General features: G+C 46.2%; 1 protein-coding gene across 1 annotated transcript in view; it reads left to right on the top strand.

Moving 5' to 3' along the window:
* Nucleotides 1–975: 975 nt before the first annotated feature.
* chd5 (chromodomain helicase DNA binding protein 5) overlaps nt 976–22,257 on the top strand; it is a gene marked incomplete at its 3' end in the record, with an annotated part of 117,288 nt that continues 96,006 nt past the window's right edge. Inside the window, exons 1-2 of the mRNA XM_084315715.1 lie at nt 976–1,051; nt 5,618–5,766. Of these exons, the coding sequence (XP_084171841.1) occupies nt 985–1,051; nt 5,618–5,766 (216 nt within the window). The 5' untranslated portion in view covers nt 976–984. The remainder of the gene's footprint in view (nt 1,052–5,617; nt 5,767–22,257) is intronic.

Here is a 22,257-nt window from a genome sequence, read left to right as displayed (position 1 = left end):
AAACTACTGGCGGGCAGGAGTCGGTTCTCAGCATGCACTCAGTGGCGCACTGGGCAGGCTTTCCTTTTTATGTTTTCTTTTCGTCAGTGTGCAAGTTTGTCCAATTTTGTCTCCGGTTATAATTTTTTCACTGACAGTGGAGAATAGATGAATGAGCTATTTTAACCATTCAAATCAGAAAATGGCGATTTACATAACCCCATTTACCTCTAAATGTTACGCCATAAATGAATGAATGAAAACTTTATTTAACAGATTGCAGAATGGGTACAATACAGTACGGCTCAATACATACAATTGTTAAGGGGATGCAGACCAGAGAAAGACGTTTGTCTTAAGTTGTTTACATCAGGGTCCCCCATTTTCAATTCATAGTGACATTCATTCCTTGCGGTTTTATGAATTGTACTGCCTAACCAACCAGTAACCACGACTCCACGAGAGAGATGCAATGTTACAGTTGCTGCACATTGAAGTAGCGGCGCGTGGGGGGGGGGGTTGAGAACTTTTCTCCCCATATATCCTCCTTGTGTGTAACCTCCAATTCTACCGACTTGCTCAAAGAAAACAGGCACGCGACAGGCTGAGACCAGAGAGTTCTAATCATCGCCACCGCACAGTGGCTCTGCACGCGACTAGTTGAAGTGGTAACTAGGAGAGCACGACTAACTAGTTGTGGGTAAAATTATGGGATGGATTGTCATGGCAACAGACCAGACGTCACTATCTGGGCATGTGTGTTCCATTTTTGTCTTTCTTATTTTCAGACTGGAAGACTTGGATAGAGAACAGTGGAACAAAAAAATATTATAATTTTTTACCCCCTGACGAGAAAGCAAATATATATATATATATTTTTTTTTTTAATTTCAGCGACGTATATAATTTCTTTCGGTGGTGGGAAGAAAGAAACGAAGAGCGGCACCTGGAGGGTTAACTTTCAGTATTCTCGGGCTTAAAGGGTTTTGGGGGGATGAGATAAAGATGCCGGGGTCGCTCAGTAATGAAGACGAGGGACGAGACGACATGGACTTTGAGGACGATCTTCCAGGTGAGGGAGGCGGGGTGTCCTTCAGATATATATTCTGCGCCGCTACGCCTTGAATGCGGGGAAAAGGGCTTGTCCTGCGTTCTGGAAGCCCACAGAGGAGGAGGAGGGGGGGGGGGCTGCAATAAGCACAGTCATGCTATATTATTACTGCACGACCTACTGTCTTTAGGGGCACAGGGTCTTATCTGCCGCCAGCTGTCTTCACTTCACAGTCTGCATTTGGGGAATAATGAAAACCTGCTGTCTTGTTTGGGAAGCACTTTGGCGTAGACTACTACAGTATGCACGCAGGAATGGCTTGCTTCTGAAAATGAGTCCAGTCATAATACAACTTTGGTAGAAAAGCCATTTGAAAGCATTTTAGTCCGTTTTAATATTTGTTTGGTAGACTAGTTCCCCCCCCCCCCTGTGATATGTTTCATAAGCTTGTTCATTCTCTTATCAGATCTGTGCTATGGCACATTTGGGTATACTGATATTGCATTAAATGTTTGTCTAATCGGCATATGCTACAGTGACAGCGAGCGTGAATGTACATTTTTGGTCCCAAAACTCCGATGCTTTAGATCCCTACTGCTGTTTCCACAAGTACCGTAATTAAGGAGTATTGACTTTAGCTTTTTTTCTTCAGCACTGGCCACAGAGGTGTGAAAGCCACGTGTGTATACAGTAAGCATTGCTTATCAAGTGTCCAGTGTTGCTGTCGTCTAAACTCACTTGAATGAATTATCTCCCAAGAAGTATGGGTCAGGTCAACATATGTGTATAGCTTTAAAACCCCCTTCAGTTTTCGTATGGAGTTGAAAAATGTATTTGACTATTGAGCCAGAACCTCATCATATCATATCAGTCTAGTGTCTACCCATTATTTCAGTTCAGAATGCAGTGTGGAAGGCTGTCTGGCCGCTACAGTATAGAAATCTCATAGAATGCACCTTTGTGACACTTGACCCCCGTCCCCAGTCTCGGGTGAGAGGTGGAACCTTAATAAAGCCTTGTGTCAGTCCTCCACATATGACATTTATTTACACCGCTACTTAAAAGGGGTATCTCTCACATGTAGCCAGGAGCCTGGGCTCATCAATCTCTCCCATCCATCTCAGTCAAGCCGGGTCCTAAATCTCTGGGGGAGCCACCGGCTGGTCCGGTGTGTCAGGGGCTTCTGTGATGGAGTGTCCCACCGTAGGTCGCCTGGACAAGGCAGCCGAGGCATCTATACCGTAGTGTGTCGGCTCAGTCAATGGAATCGGTAGATTCATAGTTTTTACTATTACTCTGTGCGGCTTGCTCCGAGTGTCCCGTGATTTAGGCTACCACTGGTTTGATGTCAAGGGCAGACTTGAAAAAAGGTGCTACTCTGCCCTCTCCTATAATACTCTCTCACCTCATAAGTGTAAGAAAAGGTTTGCCGGTTATGATTGTGCATGAGTGAGGGGGGGGGGGGGGTGACAGTGATGGTACAGATGTACTGTATGTGTCACGGTGTGTCTTACAGTAGGTCTTAAGCTTGTTAAATGTGGTTGAGAGGTACTCTGTCCTATAGGTCTTGGGAGCTTCCTAAGGAAAGATTTTCCTTTCAGCGTTGTGGATGAGAGACGAAGCACAGGACCGCCCACGTTTCAGTGGATTTCATCCCTGACCGTTTCAAATGAGGTATATATAGGCCTATTTTACTTTTTATAAACCACATAAAAACAAGAAGACATGTGGAGGGAGGGACGGAGGTAGAGAGTTGAATGTTAAATACATACAGTATTTTGCAGGATTTCTATCCCTGGCCATTTCAAGTAAGGCCTATTTTTGATACACCACATTTGAATCCGAAGACATGCACGGGGAGAGAGAGAGAGGAGTGTTGTACAGTTGAGGCATCATCCATGACTGCTAGGCTGAAGGAGGATGCAACCACTGATGCGTGTCTCTCAACAACTCAACATTATGGTTAGATATGCAAGAGAAAGGACAGGTGGCTCGGATTAGAGCAGGTGAATATAATAATGAACTTTAATGAATAATAAAGACATGCTATTGGTTTGTGTCTAATCGTGAATAGGTTTCCAAGGAATATAAACACGGAGATGGAAGAGAAGAATATCGCTTGTCTCTTCTACCTTTTGTGTTAACACGACATAAATACACAACATATATATATATATACAGTGCTAATGTACTGTAGTAGTCAAGCCACATCACCTTGTCCACCTGTCCTGTGTGTTATGTCACAAAGTAATGTCACAAATCCTTCTGTGTTAACTCCCTGTGCGCTTACACATCCATCATACTTTCTGTTGTGTTTTATTTGGTTATTGTTCTATTCTTCTCTCAATTGAAAAGATTATCACAAGCTTTTGTGTGCCTACAAAAACGTTATCCCCAATTGGAAAGGGGGCTATTTTTGGATTCCTGGCTGTGAAAGTTGACACCATTTTTTCCCTCTGCACGTGCCTGTGGGCTATGCAGGAGAGATGCTTTCTTGTGTGTTTGCAGATAGATGGGTACTGTGTTTCAATCTGTTTCATAATTAGCCTATCACAGCGTCACAATGCGTTTCTATTGTGCATATTAGTGTCTTATCAATCATCCATGCAATTCTAGGGTCATTCAGGTCTAAACTGGAAAATCTCTCAGCCTAATGGTCCTCTACTCGGGCGACATCCATTCATTCTCTGAATCACCAAGCTCTGTAATATAGTGTGAAGGTGTCTGTGTCTGATGGCATTTGAGGACTGAGCTGTAATCTTTGGCCCGGCCTCCTCTACGCTGTGCCTGGCGGCCCTGGGTAACATTAAGTGGGCATTTCCACACAGGGGGCTGTCTGAAAGAGGCCTAATGTGTTTTCCTGTAAATGCTGGCTTTCTCAACGGGGAGTCGCTCGTGAATCTCCCCTTTAATGGATTGGTTCAGTGGCCAAGCCCTTGCAGGAAGGTCAGAGCAGTGTTACTGCCATCCTGTCCATACTTCACAGAGGGCATATTATGTTGCCAAGTGGAGCTTCAGTCTTTCTAACGGGTGCCAGTGCCTCTATGCCACATGACTGAGTGATCCCCCCCATCGCCCCCTACCCCCTTAACCCCTGGCACAGCCTGGTTCACTCAACAAGCACACTCTGGTCCTCTGGGTCCTCTCACTGACTATTTGTGTGGTGAGATGACCAGAAACCCCTGTAAGGTTGTACATAACTACACAGATGTACCCTTTGTTGCTCAAAATAGACCTGTGCTACATTGAAAACGTTTGGGCACGTGCCCAAAGCCTGTTGCAGCCAGGGTCATTGCTGATCAACCTATCAGTCACGCTTCATCCGTGGAAAAATTGGAGTGCAGGAAAGTGGATTCTTTTCTGTGTTGCAGCTTTGCAGAAACATGCGCTGCCTCTCCGTGTGTGTGTGTGTGTGTGTCCCCCTCCGGCCTGTTTCATCATCCGGCGCATCTGAGAAAGATGTAATACTAGCTGAGCCGCCGTCATGACTTGCCGGCAGGCACACAGAATGTATACCTTAGACTTAAAAGACTGCCGACTGTGAGGCGCTGCAGACACGCTGGCCTCACAACTCCCTCTCTTAAGAAAAAGGAGAGAGATTTGGTTATAGGAAAGTGTGAGAGAGACGCGGCAATTATGTGAGGAAAAATAAGTGTGTGTGTTGGGGGGGGGGGGGGGGGGGGTGAAGTAAATGGAGAGTAATATTCTCATCAGAGACTGTGTGTGTGTGTGTGTGTGTGTGTGTGTGTGTGTGTGTGGAGGGGTGGTTAACAATTCCATGTTGTTGAAATGCAGACAATACTATGAGCCTGTCACTACCATTGATCAGACCTTGGAAGCCCCTGAGGTGTGTGTGTGTGTGTGTGTGTGTGTGTGTGTGTGTGTGTGTGTGTGACGTGTTGCCCCATGTTGGCTTGGCTAAATAGGGGATAAGTGGTTGGTGTGGTTTGTGTGTGTCTACTACGGAGGAATCCTCCCCCCCCCACTCACTCCTGCTCCCTGGGGTAGTAGCAGACTGCAGGGCGAGTGTTGGCTGATTGACTCTGATACATGTGCTGCATATTTCATGCTCTCTAGTCTGTGTGTGTGTGTGCGTGTGCGCGTGTGCACCTCCTTCCAGTGATCAACTGTCTGTGACTGTCTCCCCTCTCTCTCTCTCTCTCTCTCTCTCTCTCTCTCTCTCTCTCTCTCTCTCTCTCTCTCTCTCTTCCTCTTCCTTACTCCTCCGTGACCCACGATGGCAGCAGTGAAGTCTGCTGCCACGGCGCTTGTATACAACAACTCTGATACAATACGCTTGACAACCAAACAACCCACGTTCTGCCTTTTTGTTGTTGTTGTCGTCACACAACAAACGCTGTGGAATCAGACTCAGTTGCACCTCAGAGGTGTCCGGTGGGGCGCGGGGGGGGGGGGGGGGGGTTGGACAGTCAGCTACTCTGTCATTTGGTTTTTAATTGTAAGATGATGAGGGGGGGGGGGGGGGGTGCTACATGGAGGCTGTGTGTTGTGTTGCATGTTTTGTTAGGTACAACGTGTCCCTGAACAGGCTGTGTCAGCCTTCTGTTTTCCTTGTCTTGTGTCTAGATGAGGATGACGAAAGCGAGCGCAACGCCGTTCCCCTCGCGCCCCTCGAGAGCTTCTTCTCCGACGACGACTCCCTCACACAGCAGAAGAAGAAGCCCAAAAAGACGAAGGAGGGCAGGATGCCCAAAGTGAAGAAGAGGAAAAAGGAGGTAAGGTGCAGGTAACTCACCGTCACACCTTCTGTCCGGACCCCCCCCAGCATTATCACAGTCTGGCTCGCGATTACTCCATTATCTGTACCTCATCAAGCCACCACCTTTTTTGTTGATCCAATTGAATTAAGGTGTGTCTGGCCTGCTGGACCGCTCACTAATCTAAATGAGAAGCAGTGGAGTGTCTCTGGCCTAAGGCACTTGGCACCGATGCCACCGCTTGTGCCAGTGTAAGCTGTGGGCATTGAGTGCCAGTTTAGGGGGGAGATGTGTGCCCTGTGGTGCTGGTGGCAGGGACTGTCGGTCAGGAGTGCCACGGTGTGTGTGTGTGTGTGTGTGTGTGTGTGGTGTGTGTGTGTGTGTGTGTGTGTGTGTGTGTGTGTGTGTGTGTGCCAGCTTAGCGGTGTGAGTCAGTGGTATGACAGAGCGCTTTTGACAGCTGAGCTTCTACAGTCGCTACACAATGGCATTTAGACAAACAGGTTGCAGGCTCCAACAGCTTCCATGGCTGACAACAACAGTGGCCGTTTGATTTTATTTGTCTTATGTTTGACCTTCACTTAACAAGGTTAGCCCTGTTGAGAGGAAACATCCCTGTAGGAGACCAGGCCCAGATGGCAGTGGCAGTTGAAGTTACAGATAAAGGCACATGTCAAAGAAACCTTCATTCAAGTCCTGTATCAGACACAATAGCTTCCCACACCGGCCTCCTTACATTCTACAGGTTACTGTTACAGGGCAAATCCCTGCTGTGATATTATCTAAGCTATAAGAACTCACAGCAGCCCTTAGTAAGAGGTCACTGAGCCTGGGGTCAGTAGAAAGTCGTCACGGTACCAGTTGAGCCTGTTTGCCATCCGATAAAACCGCTACCTGTGGCATAGGTTGACCGCATGCAACTGTATGCCTTTGTTGTCCACGGCTGAGAGGTGTCGGTGACACGGTCAGCAGGGTGTTCCTGTCCACTGGCTGTGGAGGCCAGCAGGGTGTTCCTGTCCACTGGCTGTGGAGGCCAGCAGGGTGTTCCTGTCCACTGGCTGTGGAGGCCAGCAGGGTGTTCCTGTCCACTGGCTGTGGAGGCCAGCAGCACGGTGGCACTATGAGGAGCCTGGCTGGCCAGTCCGCCCCGCCAGCGGCCTTTTGGCTGCCTGCAATACACACTGAGCTCTGGGTTCCGCTGAGCTAATGAGGGGGGACTCCTGCTCTGACACTCTCTCTCTCACTCACACACACACACACACACACACACACACACACACACACACACACACACACACACACACACACACACACACACACACACACACACTCCCCTCTATTGGTCTCTTCCTTACTCGCTCCTCCTCAGTCCTTTCTTCTCTCTCTCACACACATCAGCACCTTTCTCTGCCTCCTGCTTATCTGCTACCGCTTCTTATTCCTCTCTTTGCTCAATGCTATCAGCATCTCTTTCTTTCTTTCTTTTTTTCTTTCTGTTTCTTTCTTTCTGTTTCTTTCTTTCTTTCTTTCTTTCTTTCTTTCTTTCTTTCTTTCTTTCTTTCTTTCTTTCTTTCTTTCTTTCTTTCTTTCTTTCTTTCTTTCTTTCTTTCTTTCTTTCTCTCGCTCTCGCTCTCTCTCTTTCCCTCTCTCCCTCCCCCCTCCCTCCCGCCCTCCGTCCTTCCCTCCCCACACAACAGAGAGACCGCTGCTGTAATTCACTTACAATCCCTCCCCTAAGGTTGGTGCGAGCCACGGGCCACAGATCAACGGGGGTCAAGGGGCTGTCGGTGGCACCGCTCCCTCCCTGGCTGGAGCCACTGGTGGGAGGGATGTTGGCCAGGGGGACCACTAACATGATGTGTTCCTCCAGCATCTACTCCACTGTCAGTGTAGGATGGACTGTGTCTGGTGTTTAGGTGTTTAAAGCAGGGGTTCCCAAACTTTTTCAGCTCGAGACCCAAAAGAGAAATTTGGTGTTTCCCCGGGACCCAAACTTACAAAAATACATCATGAATTGCCATAACATGGGCGGCTGGGTGGCGTAGCGGAGATTGCGCTCGTCACCAATGCAAGAGACTCCGGTCTCGACTCCCCGAGTCGGCGTTGCCTGCGGCTTGGGCCAGTCGTCATACTATCTCAATTGGCAGAGGTAGCGGGTGGAAAGTCGATGGGTGGGGATTGGACGTTATGGACAGCGACTCCTACAGGTCGGTTGGGTGACGCCTGTACGTGTGTATCCTTTCCGCAACGGACTTCGGTTTCCGGGTTCCTCTGATTGGCCGCGACCCCCACGTGACCCGTGCTAGCGCTACCGCTCGCCTGTGTGTAGCGGCAGAGGTCCGTCCCGCGTCTGCCTTCCTCAATTTATACGCATGGAAGTATTGACTATTGACTGAATGAATGAATGAAAACTTTATTTAACAGATTGCAGAATGGGTACAATACAGTACGGCTCAATACACACAATTGTTAAGGAGATGCAGACCTGAGAAAGACGTTTGTCTTGTTTACATCAGGGTCCCCCATTTTCAATTCATACACCAGAGCTCAGCCAGCGGCGAGAATATGCTGCCGCGAGCGGCATCGCTGAGCATATTCTCGCCGCTGGCTGAGCTCTGGTGTCCGCTGGAGCAAGCCAGAGACAGCCGGCGATGCGATATTTTATTGGTTTGTCATGACAAACCAATTACATAATCCAACATATGTGTAAAGGCACAACATATTCCAGTTAACGGTATCTTTTTTTAATTATTCGTTACGGCGCAATCAATACTTCCATGCATTCGGGACCTCCATGTTTTGGGGGTATTCATCAGACAAATCGGATCCGGGGATTCGGCTCCCATCAGTCGGGCAAGAACTGCGGGTTTTCAGCCTCTCTCCTCTCTCGTGGAGCTTAAGGGGGAGCTTAGTATTCCTGCCTCTAAGGAGGTGGCTACAACATCAACACACAGTGACTACATGCAGTCACTGTGTGTTGTTGTAGCCAGCGGGTAAATCGCGATTTTTTAATTTGCTTGTCATGACAAACCAATTACATAATCCAACATATGTGTAAAGGCACAACATATTCCAGTTAACGGTATCTTTTTTAAATTATTCGTTACGGCGTAGTCAATACTTCCATGCGTATAAATTGAGGAAGGCAGGGACCTCTGCCGCTAGAGCGGCAGCGGTGGATAAGGGAGCGGGTCACGTGGGGGTCGCGGCCAATCAGAGGAACCCGGAAACCGAAGTCCGTTGCGGAAAGGATACACGCCGCCTGTACAGCAGAGACAGGAAGTATCGGGGGCAGTGTGAGCCTCCCACGCGTTACTCCTCGCCACTGAGAGTCCGCGCTGTCTGGTGAAAAGATGCGACAGGCTGCCTCCTCGTGTACCAGAGGGGACACGTGATGCAAGGCTTCTATCCTCACTACAGCCGACCAGTGGGAGGCATAGTCTAGCAACGTTCAAGACAGGGGAGGGGAGAATTGGCAATACGAAATTGGGATGGGAGAAAAATAGAAAAATAAGGAGAAAAAGTGGATAAAAAAATTTATTGCCATAACATACATTTATAAACTACTGATAAAGAACACAACAAACCATGCATTTCAAATGTATATGAAATGTATTTATTTAATTATAAAAATACATCACAGCAATAATCAGAGTGTAATGTTAAGTTGCTCACCACCTCATAACATATACATACAATTTTGTAACACTTTTAAATGAACAAACATGTTCTACTCTCCTTTCTATTTCTCACCTTTTTCAACTCTCCATTTCTTACCCCCTCCCTCCGTCCCTCAACCTTAAACCCCAACATTGAGCAACATTCTGATTAATTTGTACTGACTTATTTAAAGATTATATTGACCTGACATCATGCTAGAAGGGGTATAATATTTCATCTATGGCACAATGAAATCTAATGAGAGGTATGTGGCTGGTTGAAGTTTTCAACCAGCAGATCTATTCTGGGCTTGGTTTTTGAAAGTGCTATTCTGAGGTCATGCTGAGCATTTAGTCTGTTTCTGTATTTGTTTTTCATGTATGCTAGAGTAGAAAACCCAGATTCACATAAGCATGTGGTGCCAAACTGAATCAACACATCTACATTTTTTTTAACTTTTGATTGGCGACCCAATAAAAACGGGTCCGCGACCCATCTTGGGTCGCGACCCAGATAGATATAGTTTATTTGCACACACAAAAAAAGAGATGGCTATAGTGTTGAAGGTGACTGAGACTGTGAATGTGAGGCTACATTAACATTTCTGAACTGGTCAAAGCGACATGCACGTATTAGTTGATACTTTTCGGTGACATCTTCTGCAGTCTGCCTTAGTGGAGACGTTATGGGGAGGCTTTTAATTTGATTACGCTGTCAGATCTTATCACAATTTTGTCATCAAAGAGAGAAGAGACCCTTCTTTGTTTCCGGCAGTCCCTGCTGGTCCTGTGGTGTGTGTAACACTGAACTCTGCTCCCAATTGCACCTTCTCTTTGCAGTTGCTCTCAGGATTAACAGTGTTCTGCTTCCCTGCCTCCACCTCCTCCTCCACCCCACTACCATCCCCATCCCCCCTTTTCCATTCGGGCCACCCCCATTTTCCCCCTCACCCCCCCCCCCCTCTCTCTCTCTCTCTCTCTCTCTCTCTCTCTCTCTCTCTCTCTCTCTCTCTCTCTCTCTCTCTCTCTCTCTCTCTCTCTCTCTCTCTCTCTCTCTCTCTCTCTCTCTCTCTCTCTCTCTCCTTCTTATGCATAAATGAGATTTGTCTAGACGGGTGCTGGAGCACAGGCTCTGCATCCACAGGCCTCTGCATAACAGGCTCGTTATGCAAACGTGTCTGATTGGATGGCGCCGTTCCATTGGCTGCCACTGCTATAGAGGAGGGGGGGGGGGGGGGGGCGTTGAGAGAGTGAGGGAGAGTGGCAGGGTAAAGAGAGAGAGCGAGAGCGAGAGAGAGAAAAGGATACGGGGCTGTGAGATAGAAAGGGAGAGAGAGAACGAGAGAGAGATCCAGACACTGCTCGATTTGGTCGCCATGGCAACACAGCCTGGCTGCTGGTAGGGTTTGCGGGCGCTGCGGCAACGTGAGCCTTTCCACTGTGCTGCAGAGCAAAACGCACGGGCCTACTGTGCAACAGGCAGCAAGCAGATTACTCTAATATGCTCACACACACACACACACACACACACACACACACACATGCACACACATGTAGGCACATACATGTACTGTATACTTTAGAGAAAGGAGGAACGACAAAGAGAAACATGTACAAATACACTCACACACATGCACACACATGCACGGACATAATACACACACACACACACACACACACACACACACACACACACACACACACACACACACACACACACACACACACACACACACACACCAATGACCACACAACAGCTGTTAAGTGTTAAATCTATATAGCCTTCCAGATGTTGCCTCATTAAATAGGTTGGATACAGCACAGACTAGAGACCAACTCAGGACTGTGATTGGCTGTGCTGCTCAAGGTGTATTGTTTTGTGTCTTGGTTCAGTTTGTAGAGGTGAACTGTGCCTCTGCCTCTGGCCTTGACCCCTGTGGAGCTCTCTCCAACAAACTGCTTTCTGTTGACCTAGAGATATTGATTTCATGACTGTACATTATAGGAATGATACATTGGAATACTGTTAGTGGTATGTATTGTCATTTGCTCATATCCTCATATTTGCTCATATTTTTATCATTTCTCTTTACGACTGGCATGAGACCTGGGGGGCGGGGGGGGGGGGGGGGGGGGGGGGGTGGTGTAGTTTAGGATGATTCCAAGGGCCCAGCACTGGGGGGGACCCCAATTTTTTTTTTTACTAGACATCACTCAGGTGTATGATTGATGCTCTCATTGATACTATGTTTGTTTCTGAAGTGTGTGTGTGTGTGTGTGTGTGTGTGTGTGTGTGTGTGTGTGTGTGTGTGTGTGTGTGTGTGTGTGTGTGTGTGTGTGTGTGTGTGTGTGTGTGTGTGTGTGTGTGTGTGTGTGTGTGTGTGTGTGTGTGTGTGTGTGTGTGTGTGTGTGTGAGATATATAGAGAGAGGGGGGGTGAGAGAGATGAGGAAGGGGCAAGAGAGAAAGAGAGCTGGGAGAGTGTGTGTGAGAGAGAGAGGGAGGGGGGGGGGGGGTGATTACTCAGCCCTTGTGTGGGTGAATGTAACAAGTTCCTAACGTTTTCTTTCCCCTATTATTTCATGCACACTTTATTCATTGTTTTAAATTATTATTTTCTTTTAAGTTATTTTGTGCATCACTCTGTTTTGAATTTGATGCAAATTTGCAATGCATGAGGGTCATCCTTTTGTGTTAAATGGCTGCATAAAGCAAGCATTTGTTGACTCGCATGTTGATAAGAGTATTAAAACTTGGAACTTGGAATCTGTTTAAGGTAGAAAAAAAAGAGAAAAAAATGTGATTCAGACTGTCCAGGTCCGCTCCCACCACAGAGCTTGCTTTTTTGACCAGTTTGTTTATTTTGTGTGTTGGTGTTGCCCCCCCAGCATACCACAGCGAAGAAGAGGGCACCAGCAACCACAGACTGGTAGAACATCTGCAGCAGTTTGCTGCAGACATTAAAAGACCAGAGCCTTCTCAGGAAGAACAGTCTGCTCTGTCCCTTCCTGTAGGGCCTCGATGTTGTTCGTCCAGTCCAGTTTACTATCACTTGACCCAGGGTTGTTCCCAGCCTAGTGCGACTCAAGGTTCTTTGGTAGACTATTGCATTGGTCCATTCATTGAAGATGAACGCAATGCGACATCCTTTACTAGGCTCACCCACCAACAGTGCAGGTGCTGAACTGCTGATCCGAATGTATAGGTAAAAACCATATTATGCGTTTTCATCAATAAATAAATGGCAAAAAAAAAATCGCTCGCGCGCTGACGCGCGCTCACATTAATTGGGGGCCTACTAATACATTCTTTCATGGGGCCCACAATCTACAGCTACACCCCTGGGTACCGCTGACAGCTGGATTTGATCCCAGAGTCTCTGCGGTGGTAGGCGAGTCCTTAGTCCACTGCGCTACCCAGCCGCCCCAATATCAGTCTACTTTAACAGCCAGCCAATCATATCCATGGGATGGTGCAGGGATTCTTGCATAAATGCCCCTACGGTAAATATGACTGCTTAGCCATATCCTCTGTAGTTATCTTCGTTCAGCAAACCCCCAGATAGATGAGGTTTGGTGGCTTCAGCTTTGAAGCTGCATGCTAACTCATGTAACTAGACTCACATTGATAATCATCACTGTATAGTATTAGCGCTTCACCTCAAACCTACCACTATGGTGGGTAACCACTAACCAGTGCAGGGAAGTGAAGCGTCAAAGAGTATCTACTACCCACCGTCGAATAGGAGTGGGAATCTTTGGGAATCTCACGTTTCAACTCTATTTAGATTCTCGGAGTCACGATTCGAATCAAAATCGATTCTTGATTCAGAATCAATTCTCTATTCAGAATCGATTCAACACATAGACAGTTTAATTAGTCTAAAATAAAACAATTACACAGAATAAAATGTAAACCTTGCCTGCCGTCTCAAACATGCTGTTCCATATCGGTCGTCAGCTTGTGCGTCTGTTTCTGCTCAAGGGCATGATTTGTGATCGGGCTGCGGTGGAAGAATCCAGTGATTTGTTATTTGGCATATTACCAGGTCGGTATGTTAACGTTAGTTGTGAGCTGCCATTCATGTGCAACGTGAGTCTGAGACATTTCATTCACGTTTGCCACTGTGTTGCTTCCAAGCATTACACTTGAGTTGCTCTCGAAAGTCCTCACATTTTTAAGTGCTGATGGGATGATGTTACAATATGTGGATCATCCAAATGCAGACGGGATGATGTTACACTCTGTGTGGATCATCCAAAAACAGACAGAATGATGTTACAATCTGTGGATCATCCAAAAGCAGACGGGATGCTGTTACACTCTGTGTGGATCATCCAAAAGCAGACGGGATGATGTTCCACTCATCCAAAGCCTTCATTATCAATGACGCTGTAGGGGCGCAGAACTTTTCAACCGGAATAGGCTATGGAGTTATTTTCTTCGCCCGTTCAGAGTCGACTGCAGGTCGTGAAAAGTGGCAAAGAGTGTGTCGGTTGTCTGGCATGTTTGCTACTGGAGGTTGTTATTCCACTTATTTCGTCTCTGGGTGATGGCGTACCATGTTAAATGGTAAATGGTGCATTTATATAGCGCTTTTAGCTAAAGCGCTTTACAATTTGTTCCTCACATTTGACCCATTCACTCGCACATTCACACGCCGACGGCGGAGGCGACCAGGCAAGGTGCCAACCTGCTCACCGTGGAGCAGTTAGGGGTTAAGTGTCTTGCTCAAGGACACTTTGACACGCTGCCCGGGAGGAGCGGGACTCGAACTGGGAACCTCCGGATTACCAGACAACTGCTCTACTTCCTGCTCCTGCTCTACCTCCTGAGCCAATTCATTCATGCTTCCCCGGGAGATTGTAAAATCAAAGAGTGTGTCCTTCGTTGAACGCTTGCCTTCGTTGAAGACGGTTGCAGGTTGAATTTGATTGACGTTACCTCCTATACTCTACCACTGTCCTTCTTCCTCATGCTGAATAGGTCTATCCAGCCTAGGCGGAAACAGGCCTGGCGACATAGTAGCACTGTAGTGCGGTAAACGATTTACGGTTCTTAGATGAGGAGAAGACTGAAACCAATGTCATTACAAGTTCAAGTTTGACTGAAAAACTTGAATATGAATCGACTTCTGGAATTTGTGAATCTATTTTTCCGTAGAAGATAGAACCGCGATTCTTGTGTGAATATATTTCTTTCCCACTGCCTCCCGCCGAACCTGCTCATGTATCACACGCGCATCAGTTCTAGCAGGACAGGTGGCTGGCTGGGCAAGACTCCTCATACTGCTTAGAAACCCCTGTCTCGTATTCACTGAAGTGAAAACCCCAGGGAGCGTCTCCAAGCCCCAACACGAGTACAGCAATATTCTAGAGCTTCCTGCACTCCTTCATTTCCTTGTCAAATCCAACACAGAATGCACAAAGGAAGAAGATGCCACATCACTTAGGTAAAACCTCACAAAGGGACAAGGAGAGGACAGTGATGTCACCAGGCATATGTCTAGCGCTGCAACAATTATTCAAATTAATAGATTAATTTGATTATAAATATTTATCGTTATAGAATCTTTGCTCTGCTGCATCAGCATGGGCCACTCAGTGCATTCTAGCCTTGCAGGCAAATTAATCTAGCAGGTTTTCACATTCAGCTGGCTTGCAAGGCAGCAAGTAGCGAAACTCAAACACAGACACACAGCATCAGTCATGTTAGCTTACCAAGAAAGGCCTTTGTCATTGGAATGGGTCAGCGTGTGTGGTAACGTCACCGATCACTAGGATCATGTGCTCACCATAGCACTTGCCTTGTGTGTATTTCTTCATCTCATTTTCAGAAAGAGAAACAGCGTTTCTGCTGCCCAGTCCGTGTTCACAATTGGTTCTCACTCTTTTAAAGTATGCGCAAAATGTTCTGTAATATAATCAGTTCCCAGAGGAACAGTTGCTGTAACAAAAGCTCCCCCTGCTTTTGTGTTAATTATACAAAATCAAAACATTTATGTTGAGCCAGACAGTACAGAGTCTTAAATCCTGTTGAAGAGAAAGCCTAGGGCAAGTATTGCAAAAACTCTGAACAGAATATCTTTTATATAAACTATAAAACTATGTTTTTTTTGTAAAAACAAAAGAATAAATACATTTGAAATTGTTTAAATAATACAAAAAAATCATAGGTTATTCAAATAATCAAATTAAAAGGATATTTAATTATGACAATAATGGTTAGCAGCCCTACATCCTCCACACTGACCCCCACATTCAGCTCCACTGACGTATAGATGATTCTAGTTGAGTGCCAACCTCTGTTTAGAGAGAGCCTTTCCAATGTTGGCCCTCAACCTATAAGAACTGTTAACATTCTTAGGTCGAAAGGAGGGGTTGGGTTTAATTGATTGATTGATTGAATTTATTTGACAATCTAAAATTATATACAATACCGGTACACAACATGTACAGCCATCACATATAATCAAAAATCGTAGAGGATTAAAACACAATAAAACCTTACGGTTTATTTCCATTGTGGTCCTCACAATGGACAATGGACAAGATGACTAGTATGCACTATGCACAGGGAACAAACTTAACTTTTTGACTTACCAGCCATTTGGCTGGTAGATTTTTAAAAGTACCAGCTGGGCAGATTTTTTACCAGCCAAAAATTATAAATAGCTTTTTAGTATATCGCCATGTGTTATTATTACATATAATACTCTCATATGCTATTTTCAATTAATATCATAAACAACACAAGGAATATTAGCATAATTTTGAGTGGACTGAAGGAATGAGTCAGCGTTAGTAGTTTTAAATGCAAATCATTTCAAGTTCAAGTTCTTTAATAGTTGTCATACAGAAGTACAGAATACTTTCATACAAAATGCTTCTTACTGTTACGCTCCAGAGACTGTGCTAGACAAGATAGTATCAAATAACATAATAACATAATATAGCATGAATTTAGAAGAAGAATGAGGTCACAGTTGTTCGGTATAGACATATGTACAATGTTCTGAGTTACCATATAATATACAATACACAATACTATGCAGTGTACTAATGTACAGTACTATCTAGTGCAAAGCAGAAATGGGATGAGGTACAATTTTAGGTACAATTTACAGTAAGGTGTACGAGTTGTAGTGCAATCCTTCATCCATAAATATAAAGTGTGGGGAGTGGGTGCTACAGTGTGTTTGTTTAAAGTGGGTGTGTGCTATAAAGTGTGTGTAGTGGGTGCTACAGTGTGTTTGTTTAAAGTGAGTGTGTGCGTGTGGATGTGTGTGCTATGTGTGTTTGGTGGTTGTTGTTGTGTAGTGTTCATTCATTGTTCGTTTAGCAGCCTGATGGCCTGGGGATAGAAGCTACTTCTGAGTCTTTCTGTGCTCGCCTTGAGACTCCTGTGTCGCTTGCCTGACGGCAGCAGTTCAAAGAGGCAGTTGTTCGGGTGGCTCGAGTCCTTAATAATTCTCTTAGCCTTCCCCTTGCAACGCTTGTTGTAAATGTTCTGGAGGGTGGGGAGCCCCCCTCCAATTGTGCGTTCGGCTGAACGTGTCACTCTTTGTAGTCTGCTTTGGTCTTTTGCAGTGCTATTCCCAAACCAGGAGGTGATGTTGCCGGTCAAGATGCTCTCTATTGTACATGAGTAGAAGTTCTTAAGGATCTTCTGGCTGACTTGGAACTTCCTTAGGCGCCTGAGGAAGTAGAGGCGTTGTCGTGCCTTCTTCACCACACTGTTAATGTGTATGGTCCATTTCAAGTCCTCGGATATGTGGGCTCCGAGGTACTTGAAGCTGTTGACTCTCTCAACCGGTGTCCCGTCGATGCTGAGGGGGCTGTAGTCCTTGACCCCCGACCTCCTGAAGTCCACAATCATCTCCTTTGTTTTGCTGACGTTCAGGGAGAGGCTGTTTTCCTGGCACCATCCCGCCAGGACCTTGACCTCTTCCAGGTAGGCCCTCTCGTCGTTGGCAGAGATCAGGCCCACCACCACTGTGTCGTCAGCAAATTTGACGATTGTATTGCTACTCCGCTGAGCCACACAGTCGTGTGTGTACAGGGAGTAGAGGAGGGGACTCAGAACACAGCCCTGGGGGGCCCCTATGTTGAGGGTGATGGATGAGGAGGTGCAGTTGCCTGCTCTCACCACCTGGTGAGTGGGGTCGGGACACACACCTTTTTTTTCAAAACTTTTTTATATTTGAATATCAACATTATCTGTCCATCCTCAGTCATCCTCAGTTTACTATAATATACTCCTGTCCTGAGTCCTGACTAGTGACTCCGTCGTCTTTCCAAACACACGCACACACACACACACACACACACAGGGAAGGGGAGAGTGCCCCCCCCCCCATTTCCCTTTCCTCAGTGCTGTTCACTATGGCTCTGCCTCGTCTGATCATCAGGATTAGCTTGTTAGCTTACGTTAACGTTGTAGTGATTGGTACATAAACGTTAATTTCGGGCGATGTGGGCATAAAGGAATGGCGACGGTGCAAAGCATGTAGCTGCATTGGACTCGTTGTGAGAAGAAAAAAAACATCACAGACTTATTTCGCGTCTGTAGGCGCACTGCTGTGTTAACGCTGCTGTGTTAACGCTGCTCTGTTAAAAAAGAAAAGAAAGTGAAACACGGAGTGGGCGGATATCATATGACTCGCGGAGTTGCTATAGGGTTTTTCAAAATAAGAGTATCATATGAACCTGAACGCTGCTAGCTGCCGGAGCCCAGATATTATGACTGGAGCTGCTCTTGGGGCGGCAATGAGACCCGCACAGGATTTTCAAAATAAGAGTATCGATATGAACTACACGCCAGCTGGCGGGCAGACTATTATTTTTAGTCGCCAGACGGTAAATCTACACGCATTTGGCGAATGGCGTGTAGTTATTTTGTTCCCTGACTATGCACAACAACAAACAAGTTAATAAACTGTGCCACAGTAAGTCATCCCTGATGAAAGTACAATCAGCGGATACTGACAGTGCGCATAGGTCAGTCACTCTCTTAGCAGAGGTGACCGTTAGGGGGAGTGTCGGCTTCAAGGATAAAACCCTTAGAGGAATATCCTTAATAGGTTCAAATGGAGCCTGTGACATTGCTTTCAGGATCACGGACAGGTCCCCATTTGGCTACTGTCTGTCTGACCACAGGCTTTATCCTGCTTGCACCCTGGAGAAATCTATTAACCAAAGGATGGTTAATAAACACTGATTTCTCCCAAAACCTGTCCACCAGAAGGGCAGCCAGCCTCTCTGAAGAAGAGAGGTCTAAATAAATTCACGGTATAATAAGTTGCTATATAGCTATATATATATAGGATATATGTATTATACCATATTATGGCAATATAGTAACTTATACTTATACTCCAGACCTCTCTTGGCAAAACCAGAACCGCACCTCTGTTCAGCAATAGCAACATTTGACTTTTCTGGCTCTGCCATGCCTGGCTATGAATCAATGTAACATTGGGGTAGTGCTCGTCAGCTTGTTTAGAGGAGGCAGAGGGCAAAGTCTGCTTCTTTCATCTGTGGAGGTAATGGAGCATCGCTGGCCTTAGCTCGCTTAGCTCTAGGTGGGAGGTCTCTGGGGTGTGGCAGAGACCCTTACTCCTCGTCACCTGTGTGGCTGGTGGGGGGCATCTTGGCAATACTATAGAACAGATGTGCCAGAGCAGAGGCTAGCAGAGTAGCATGGCTAGCCACTGTGGGCTTGTGCAAAGAGCAAAAGAGGGAAAAACCGCACCCTTGCTTCTGATGTTTGTGAGTGTTGGGAGTCGTGTGGATAGACTGCTCTTTGCTGGGGATGTACAAACAAGTTAAAAAGCAAGTAACATTTTTTACCCACTCCCCCCAGACCGTCACTTATGGGAGCACTTGGCAACTCCCTCCACTGCTGCTTGTGCCCCGGTGGCTGCCATCTTGTGCCGCAGTGCTCTCAGAGCTGGGGGATTCCACCTGCCATAAGGGCTCAAGAGGCTTGGTTGTACTTGCTGTGCAGCTTGCTGCGTTGCTTGGCCTCTGGTTTCTTCAGCTGGATGAGGTGAGGGGCAAGACACTTCTTATCCTCCTCTGCTTTAGCCAGTTTCTCTGTCATCGCTCGAAGGAAATATAACAGGTCCCTCTTCACCTTAGCCCAGAGCCTCTGGGAGGCTAAGACGAGATGGCTTTGTAAGTATGACAGTGTTAGCCCTTGCCTGACCAAGAGCGGTAGCCTGCATCTTAGTTAGGGAGAGAAGTGCGTGTGCCACCAGGTTTATATCCTGAGTCAGTTTCCTCGCCTGCCATGGTTAGGTAGACGGACAGCGAGCCTATGGTGCGTGCTGCCATTCCCGCCTGAGACACAAGGTGGAACATCTTGTCTTTGAAATCCCCAGATGCCTTGTCAGCTGTCAGATTGGGGGTTGATCCTGAACCCCCGAAAGGACTGGAGCTGCAGCATGTTCTTGTCGTTGATGAATCAAATATCACAGTGAAGGTTTCTTGCGGGGCGACTGCATGCTCGTGCTCCAGTCGACTCACTCTGACAGGCGGAGGGAGGGAAGGAATCTTGATGCTGAGCTTTGCGGCCGCACTCCTGGCGACAGTATTGAAATCAAATGCCTTGCCGGTGGACGAGTGTGAAGTCCCCAGTATCAGTGGGTCATCTCCAGATTGGGATTCGTCTGGGATGGCTGCACAAACTCTTTTTCCCAACTCGTTTTTGGAGCCGCTCTCTGCCTCGCTAGCTGCCTCTTCACCTGGTGTGTTGGTTTCCGGCATCGGTTGAGGAATGTTGACCACAGAGGTAGTGTCAGGCTGTTGGTCGATGTTGTGAAAGTAGCGACCCAGGATGCTGCAGCGACGTGCTCTCATTTGTTTTGGCAGTTTGGCATCAGGGGGAAGCGTGCATCTTCACCTCTTGTAGTTGTGGACATCTTTTTAGGTTTGCTGAACAAAACTAATTATAGAGGATACGGCTAAGCAGTAATATATACCCTAGCAGGCATGGTTTATGCAAAGATTCCTATGCTATGCCATGGATGCGATCGGCTTTGCCATGCCGTGGATGCGATTGGCTTTGCCATGCCGTGGATGCGATTGGCTTTGCCATGCCGTGGATGCGATCGGCTTTGCCATGCCGTGGATGTGATTGGCTGTACCAATGGCTAGTGCTAGCTTTGAAGTGACGCTCAAATGCTAGTTAACTTACAGTGCATAACAAGTGACAGCCTATTTGTTAGATCAGTAACTGTAATGTGATTACTGAAATGGGAACAGTGATGCCATACTTTGTTAAAGGAAAATATTATCTGATTACAGTAACATGTTACTCTATAATGCATTACCCTCAACTCTGGTCTTACCTGACCATTGCTGAAAGAAAATAGATTGAATCATTATTATTTGGGACATCTAGATTGAGGAACGTACTGTAGTCTTATTTAGATCAACTGTAAGATAGGTCATGTTATGATATTAAGCAAACACAACAACAAACCTGACAATAATTTAGTCAACTGTAGTCATACTTGTTACTTAGAAATACACCACACATTCCACATAAACTATATACTGTAGCTTTAGCCCCAGAATCTGACATGAATGTAGCTATAGTCATCATCAAACCTTTATTTAAAGACTTGCCCATTGACCATACTCACAAGGCGGCCATTCTGCTCTTATGTCATGCTCAGGTTGGGATTCCTTTCCACCGGAATAACGGAAAAATGGCTGCCATGTGAATGTGGTCAATTGTGGTTGCCCTCATTTAGTCAACCATCTCCAGTGTATCGAAGCAAAATTCAAAGCCATATTCTGCAGTTTACAACTCCAAAAACATCTCTTTGACTACAACACTTTTCAGACGAGGATAAATTGTTCTTTGTGAACTTGTGTGCATAAGTCTGTCATGGATTGATCAATGGGCCTGATCTCTGCAAACGATGAGAGGGCCTACCTAGAAGAGGTAGAGGATCTGGCGCGGTGGTGTCAGGAGAACTGCCTCTCCCTGAACGTCAGCAAAACAAAAAAGATGATTGTGGACCAGCGTTTCCGTTAGCCGGTAATTACCGGTATTTGACCGGCAAAATCTGTTGAAGTCCGACATATTTAATCTCTCCGGTCTTAATGTCCGTTGAAAATAATTCCCTCTAAGCACAATTTGATTATTTGATTGAATTGTATTAAAATAGGCTAAAATTAAATAGCCTATGCGATGAACGAAACAATCATTACATTTGTTTCATCGTTGCTTCACCAAGCAGGTATAATAATGACACCGCTGTGTCAGCGGGAGATTGCTGCTAGATTTGCGACTGCATGCAGCTGCAGAGCCACAGAATCCACCATAACCCACCCATTTGTACTGGCACAGTGCAGTACTCCAATTCAGCCATTGGCAATTCAGCTGTTGGGTGGGGGGCGCTGTTGAGCGGTCCCCAGATAGAGCCTTAAAACAGCTGAATCTGCTGCTCTGCAGCGACATACTCTTTGCAAATAAGTCGTTGCGAGGTGGAGAGAGTCATCACGCAAACCCATGATAATGTTGCCGTCTCTCTCTGCCAAATTTCTCAGTTCTTCGCTTGATATAATTAATACAAATGTCCAATATAACGGAATTCGTTATTATAACAGACTGCTGTTTATTAATGTCGGGCGACTGCCCACAGACACCTATTTGATTTAAAGTCGGCAGCAGCACGGAGTCTCTGGACTTATTTTATTTGGAATATAATGACTGTATACACAAAAGTAGCCTAGTTTTAAGTTAAAATATTATAAATCTACATGCCTTGAGGATGTCAATTATTTTTAAGCTCAATAAACTCTGACCGGAATTTCTCTCATTTGACCGGTAGATTA

This window comes from Notolepis coatsorum (genome assembly GCF_963971535.1).
Source record: "Notolepis coatsorum genome assembly, chromosome: 6".
Lineage (NCBI taxonomy): Eukaryota > Metazoa > Chordata > Actinopteri > Aulopiformes > Paralepididae > Notolepis > Notolepis coatsorum.
This window is presented reverse-complemented; position numbering and strand designations above follow the sequence as displayed.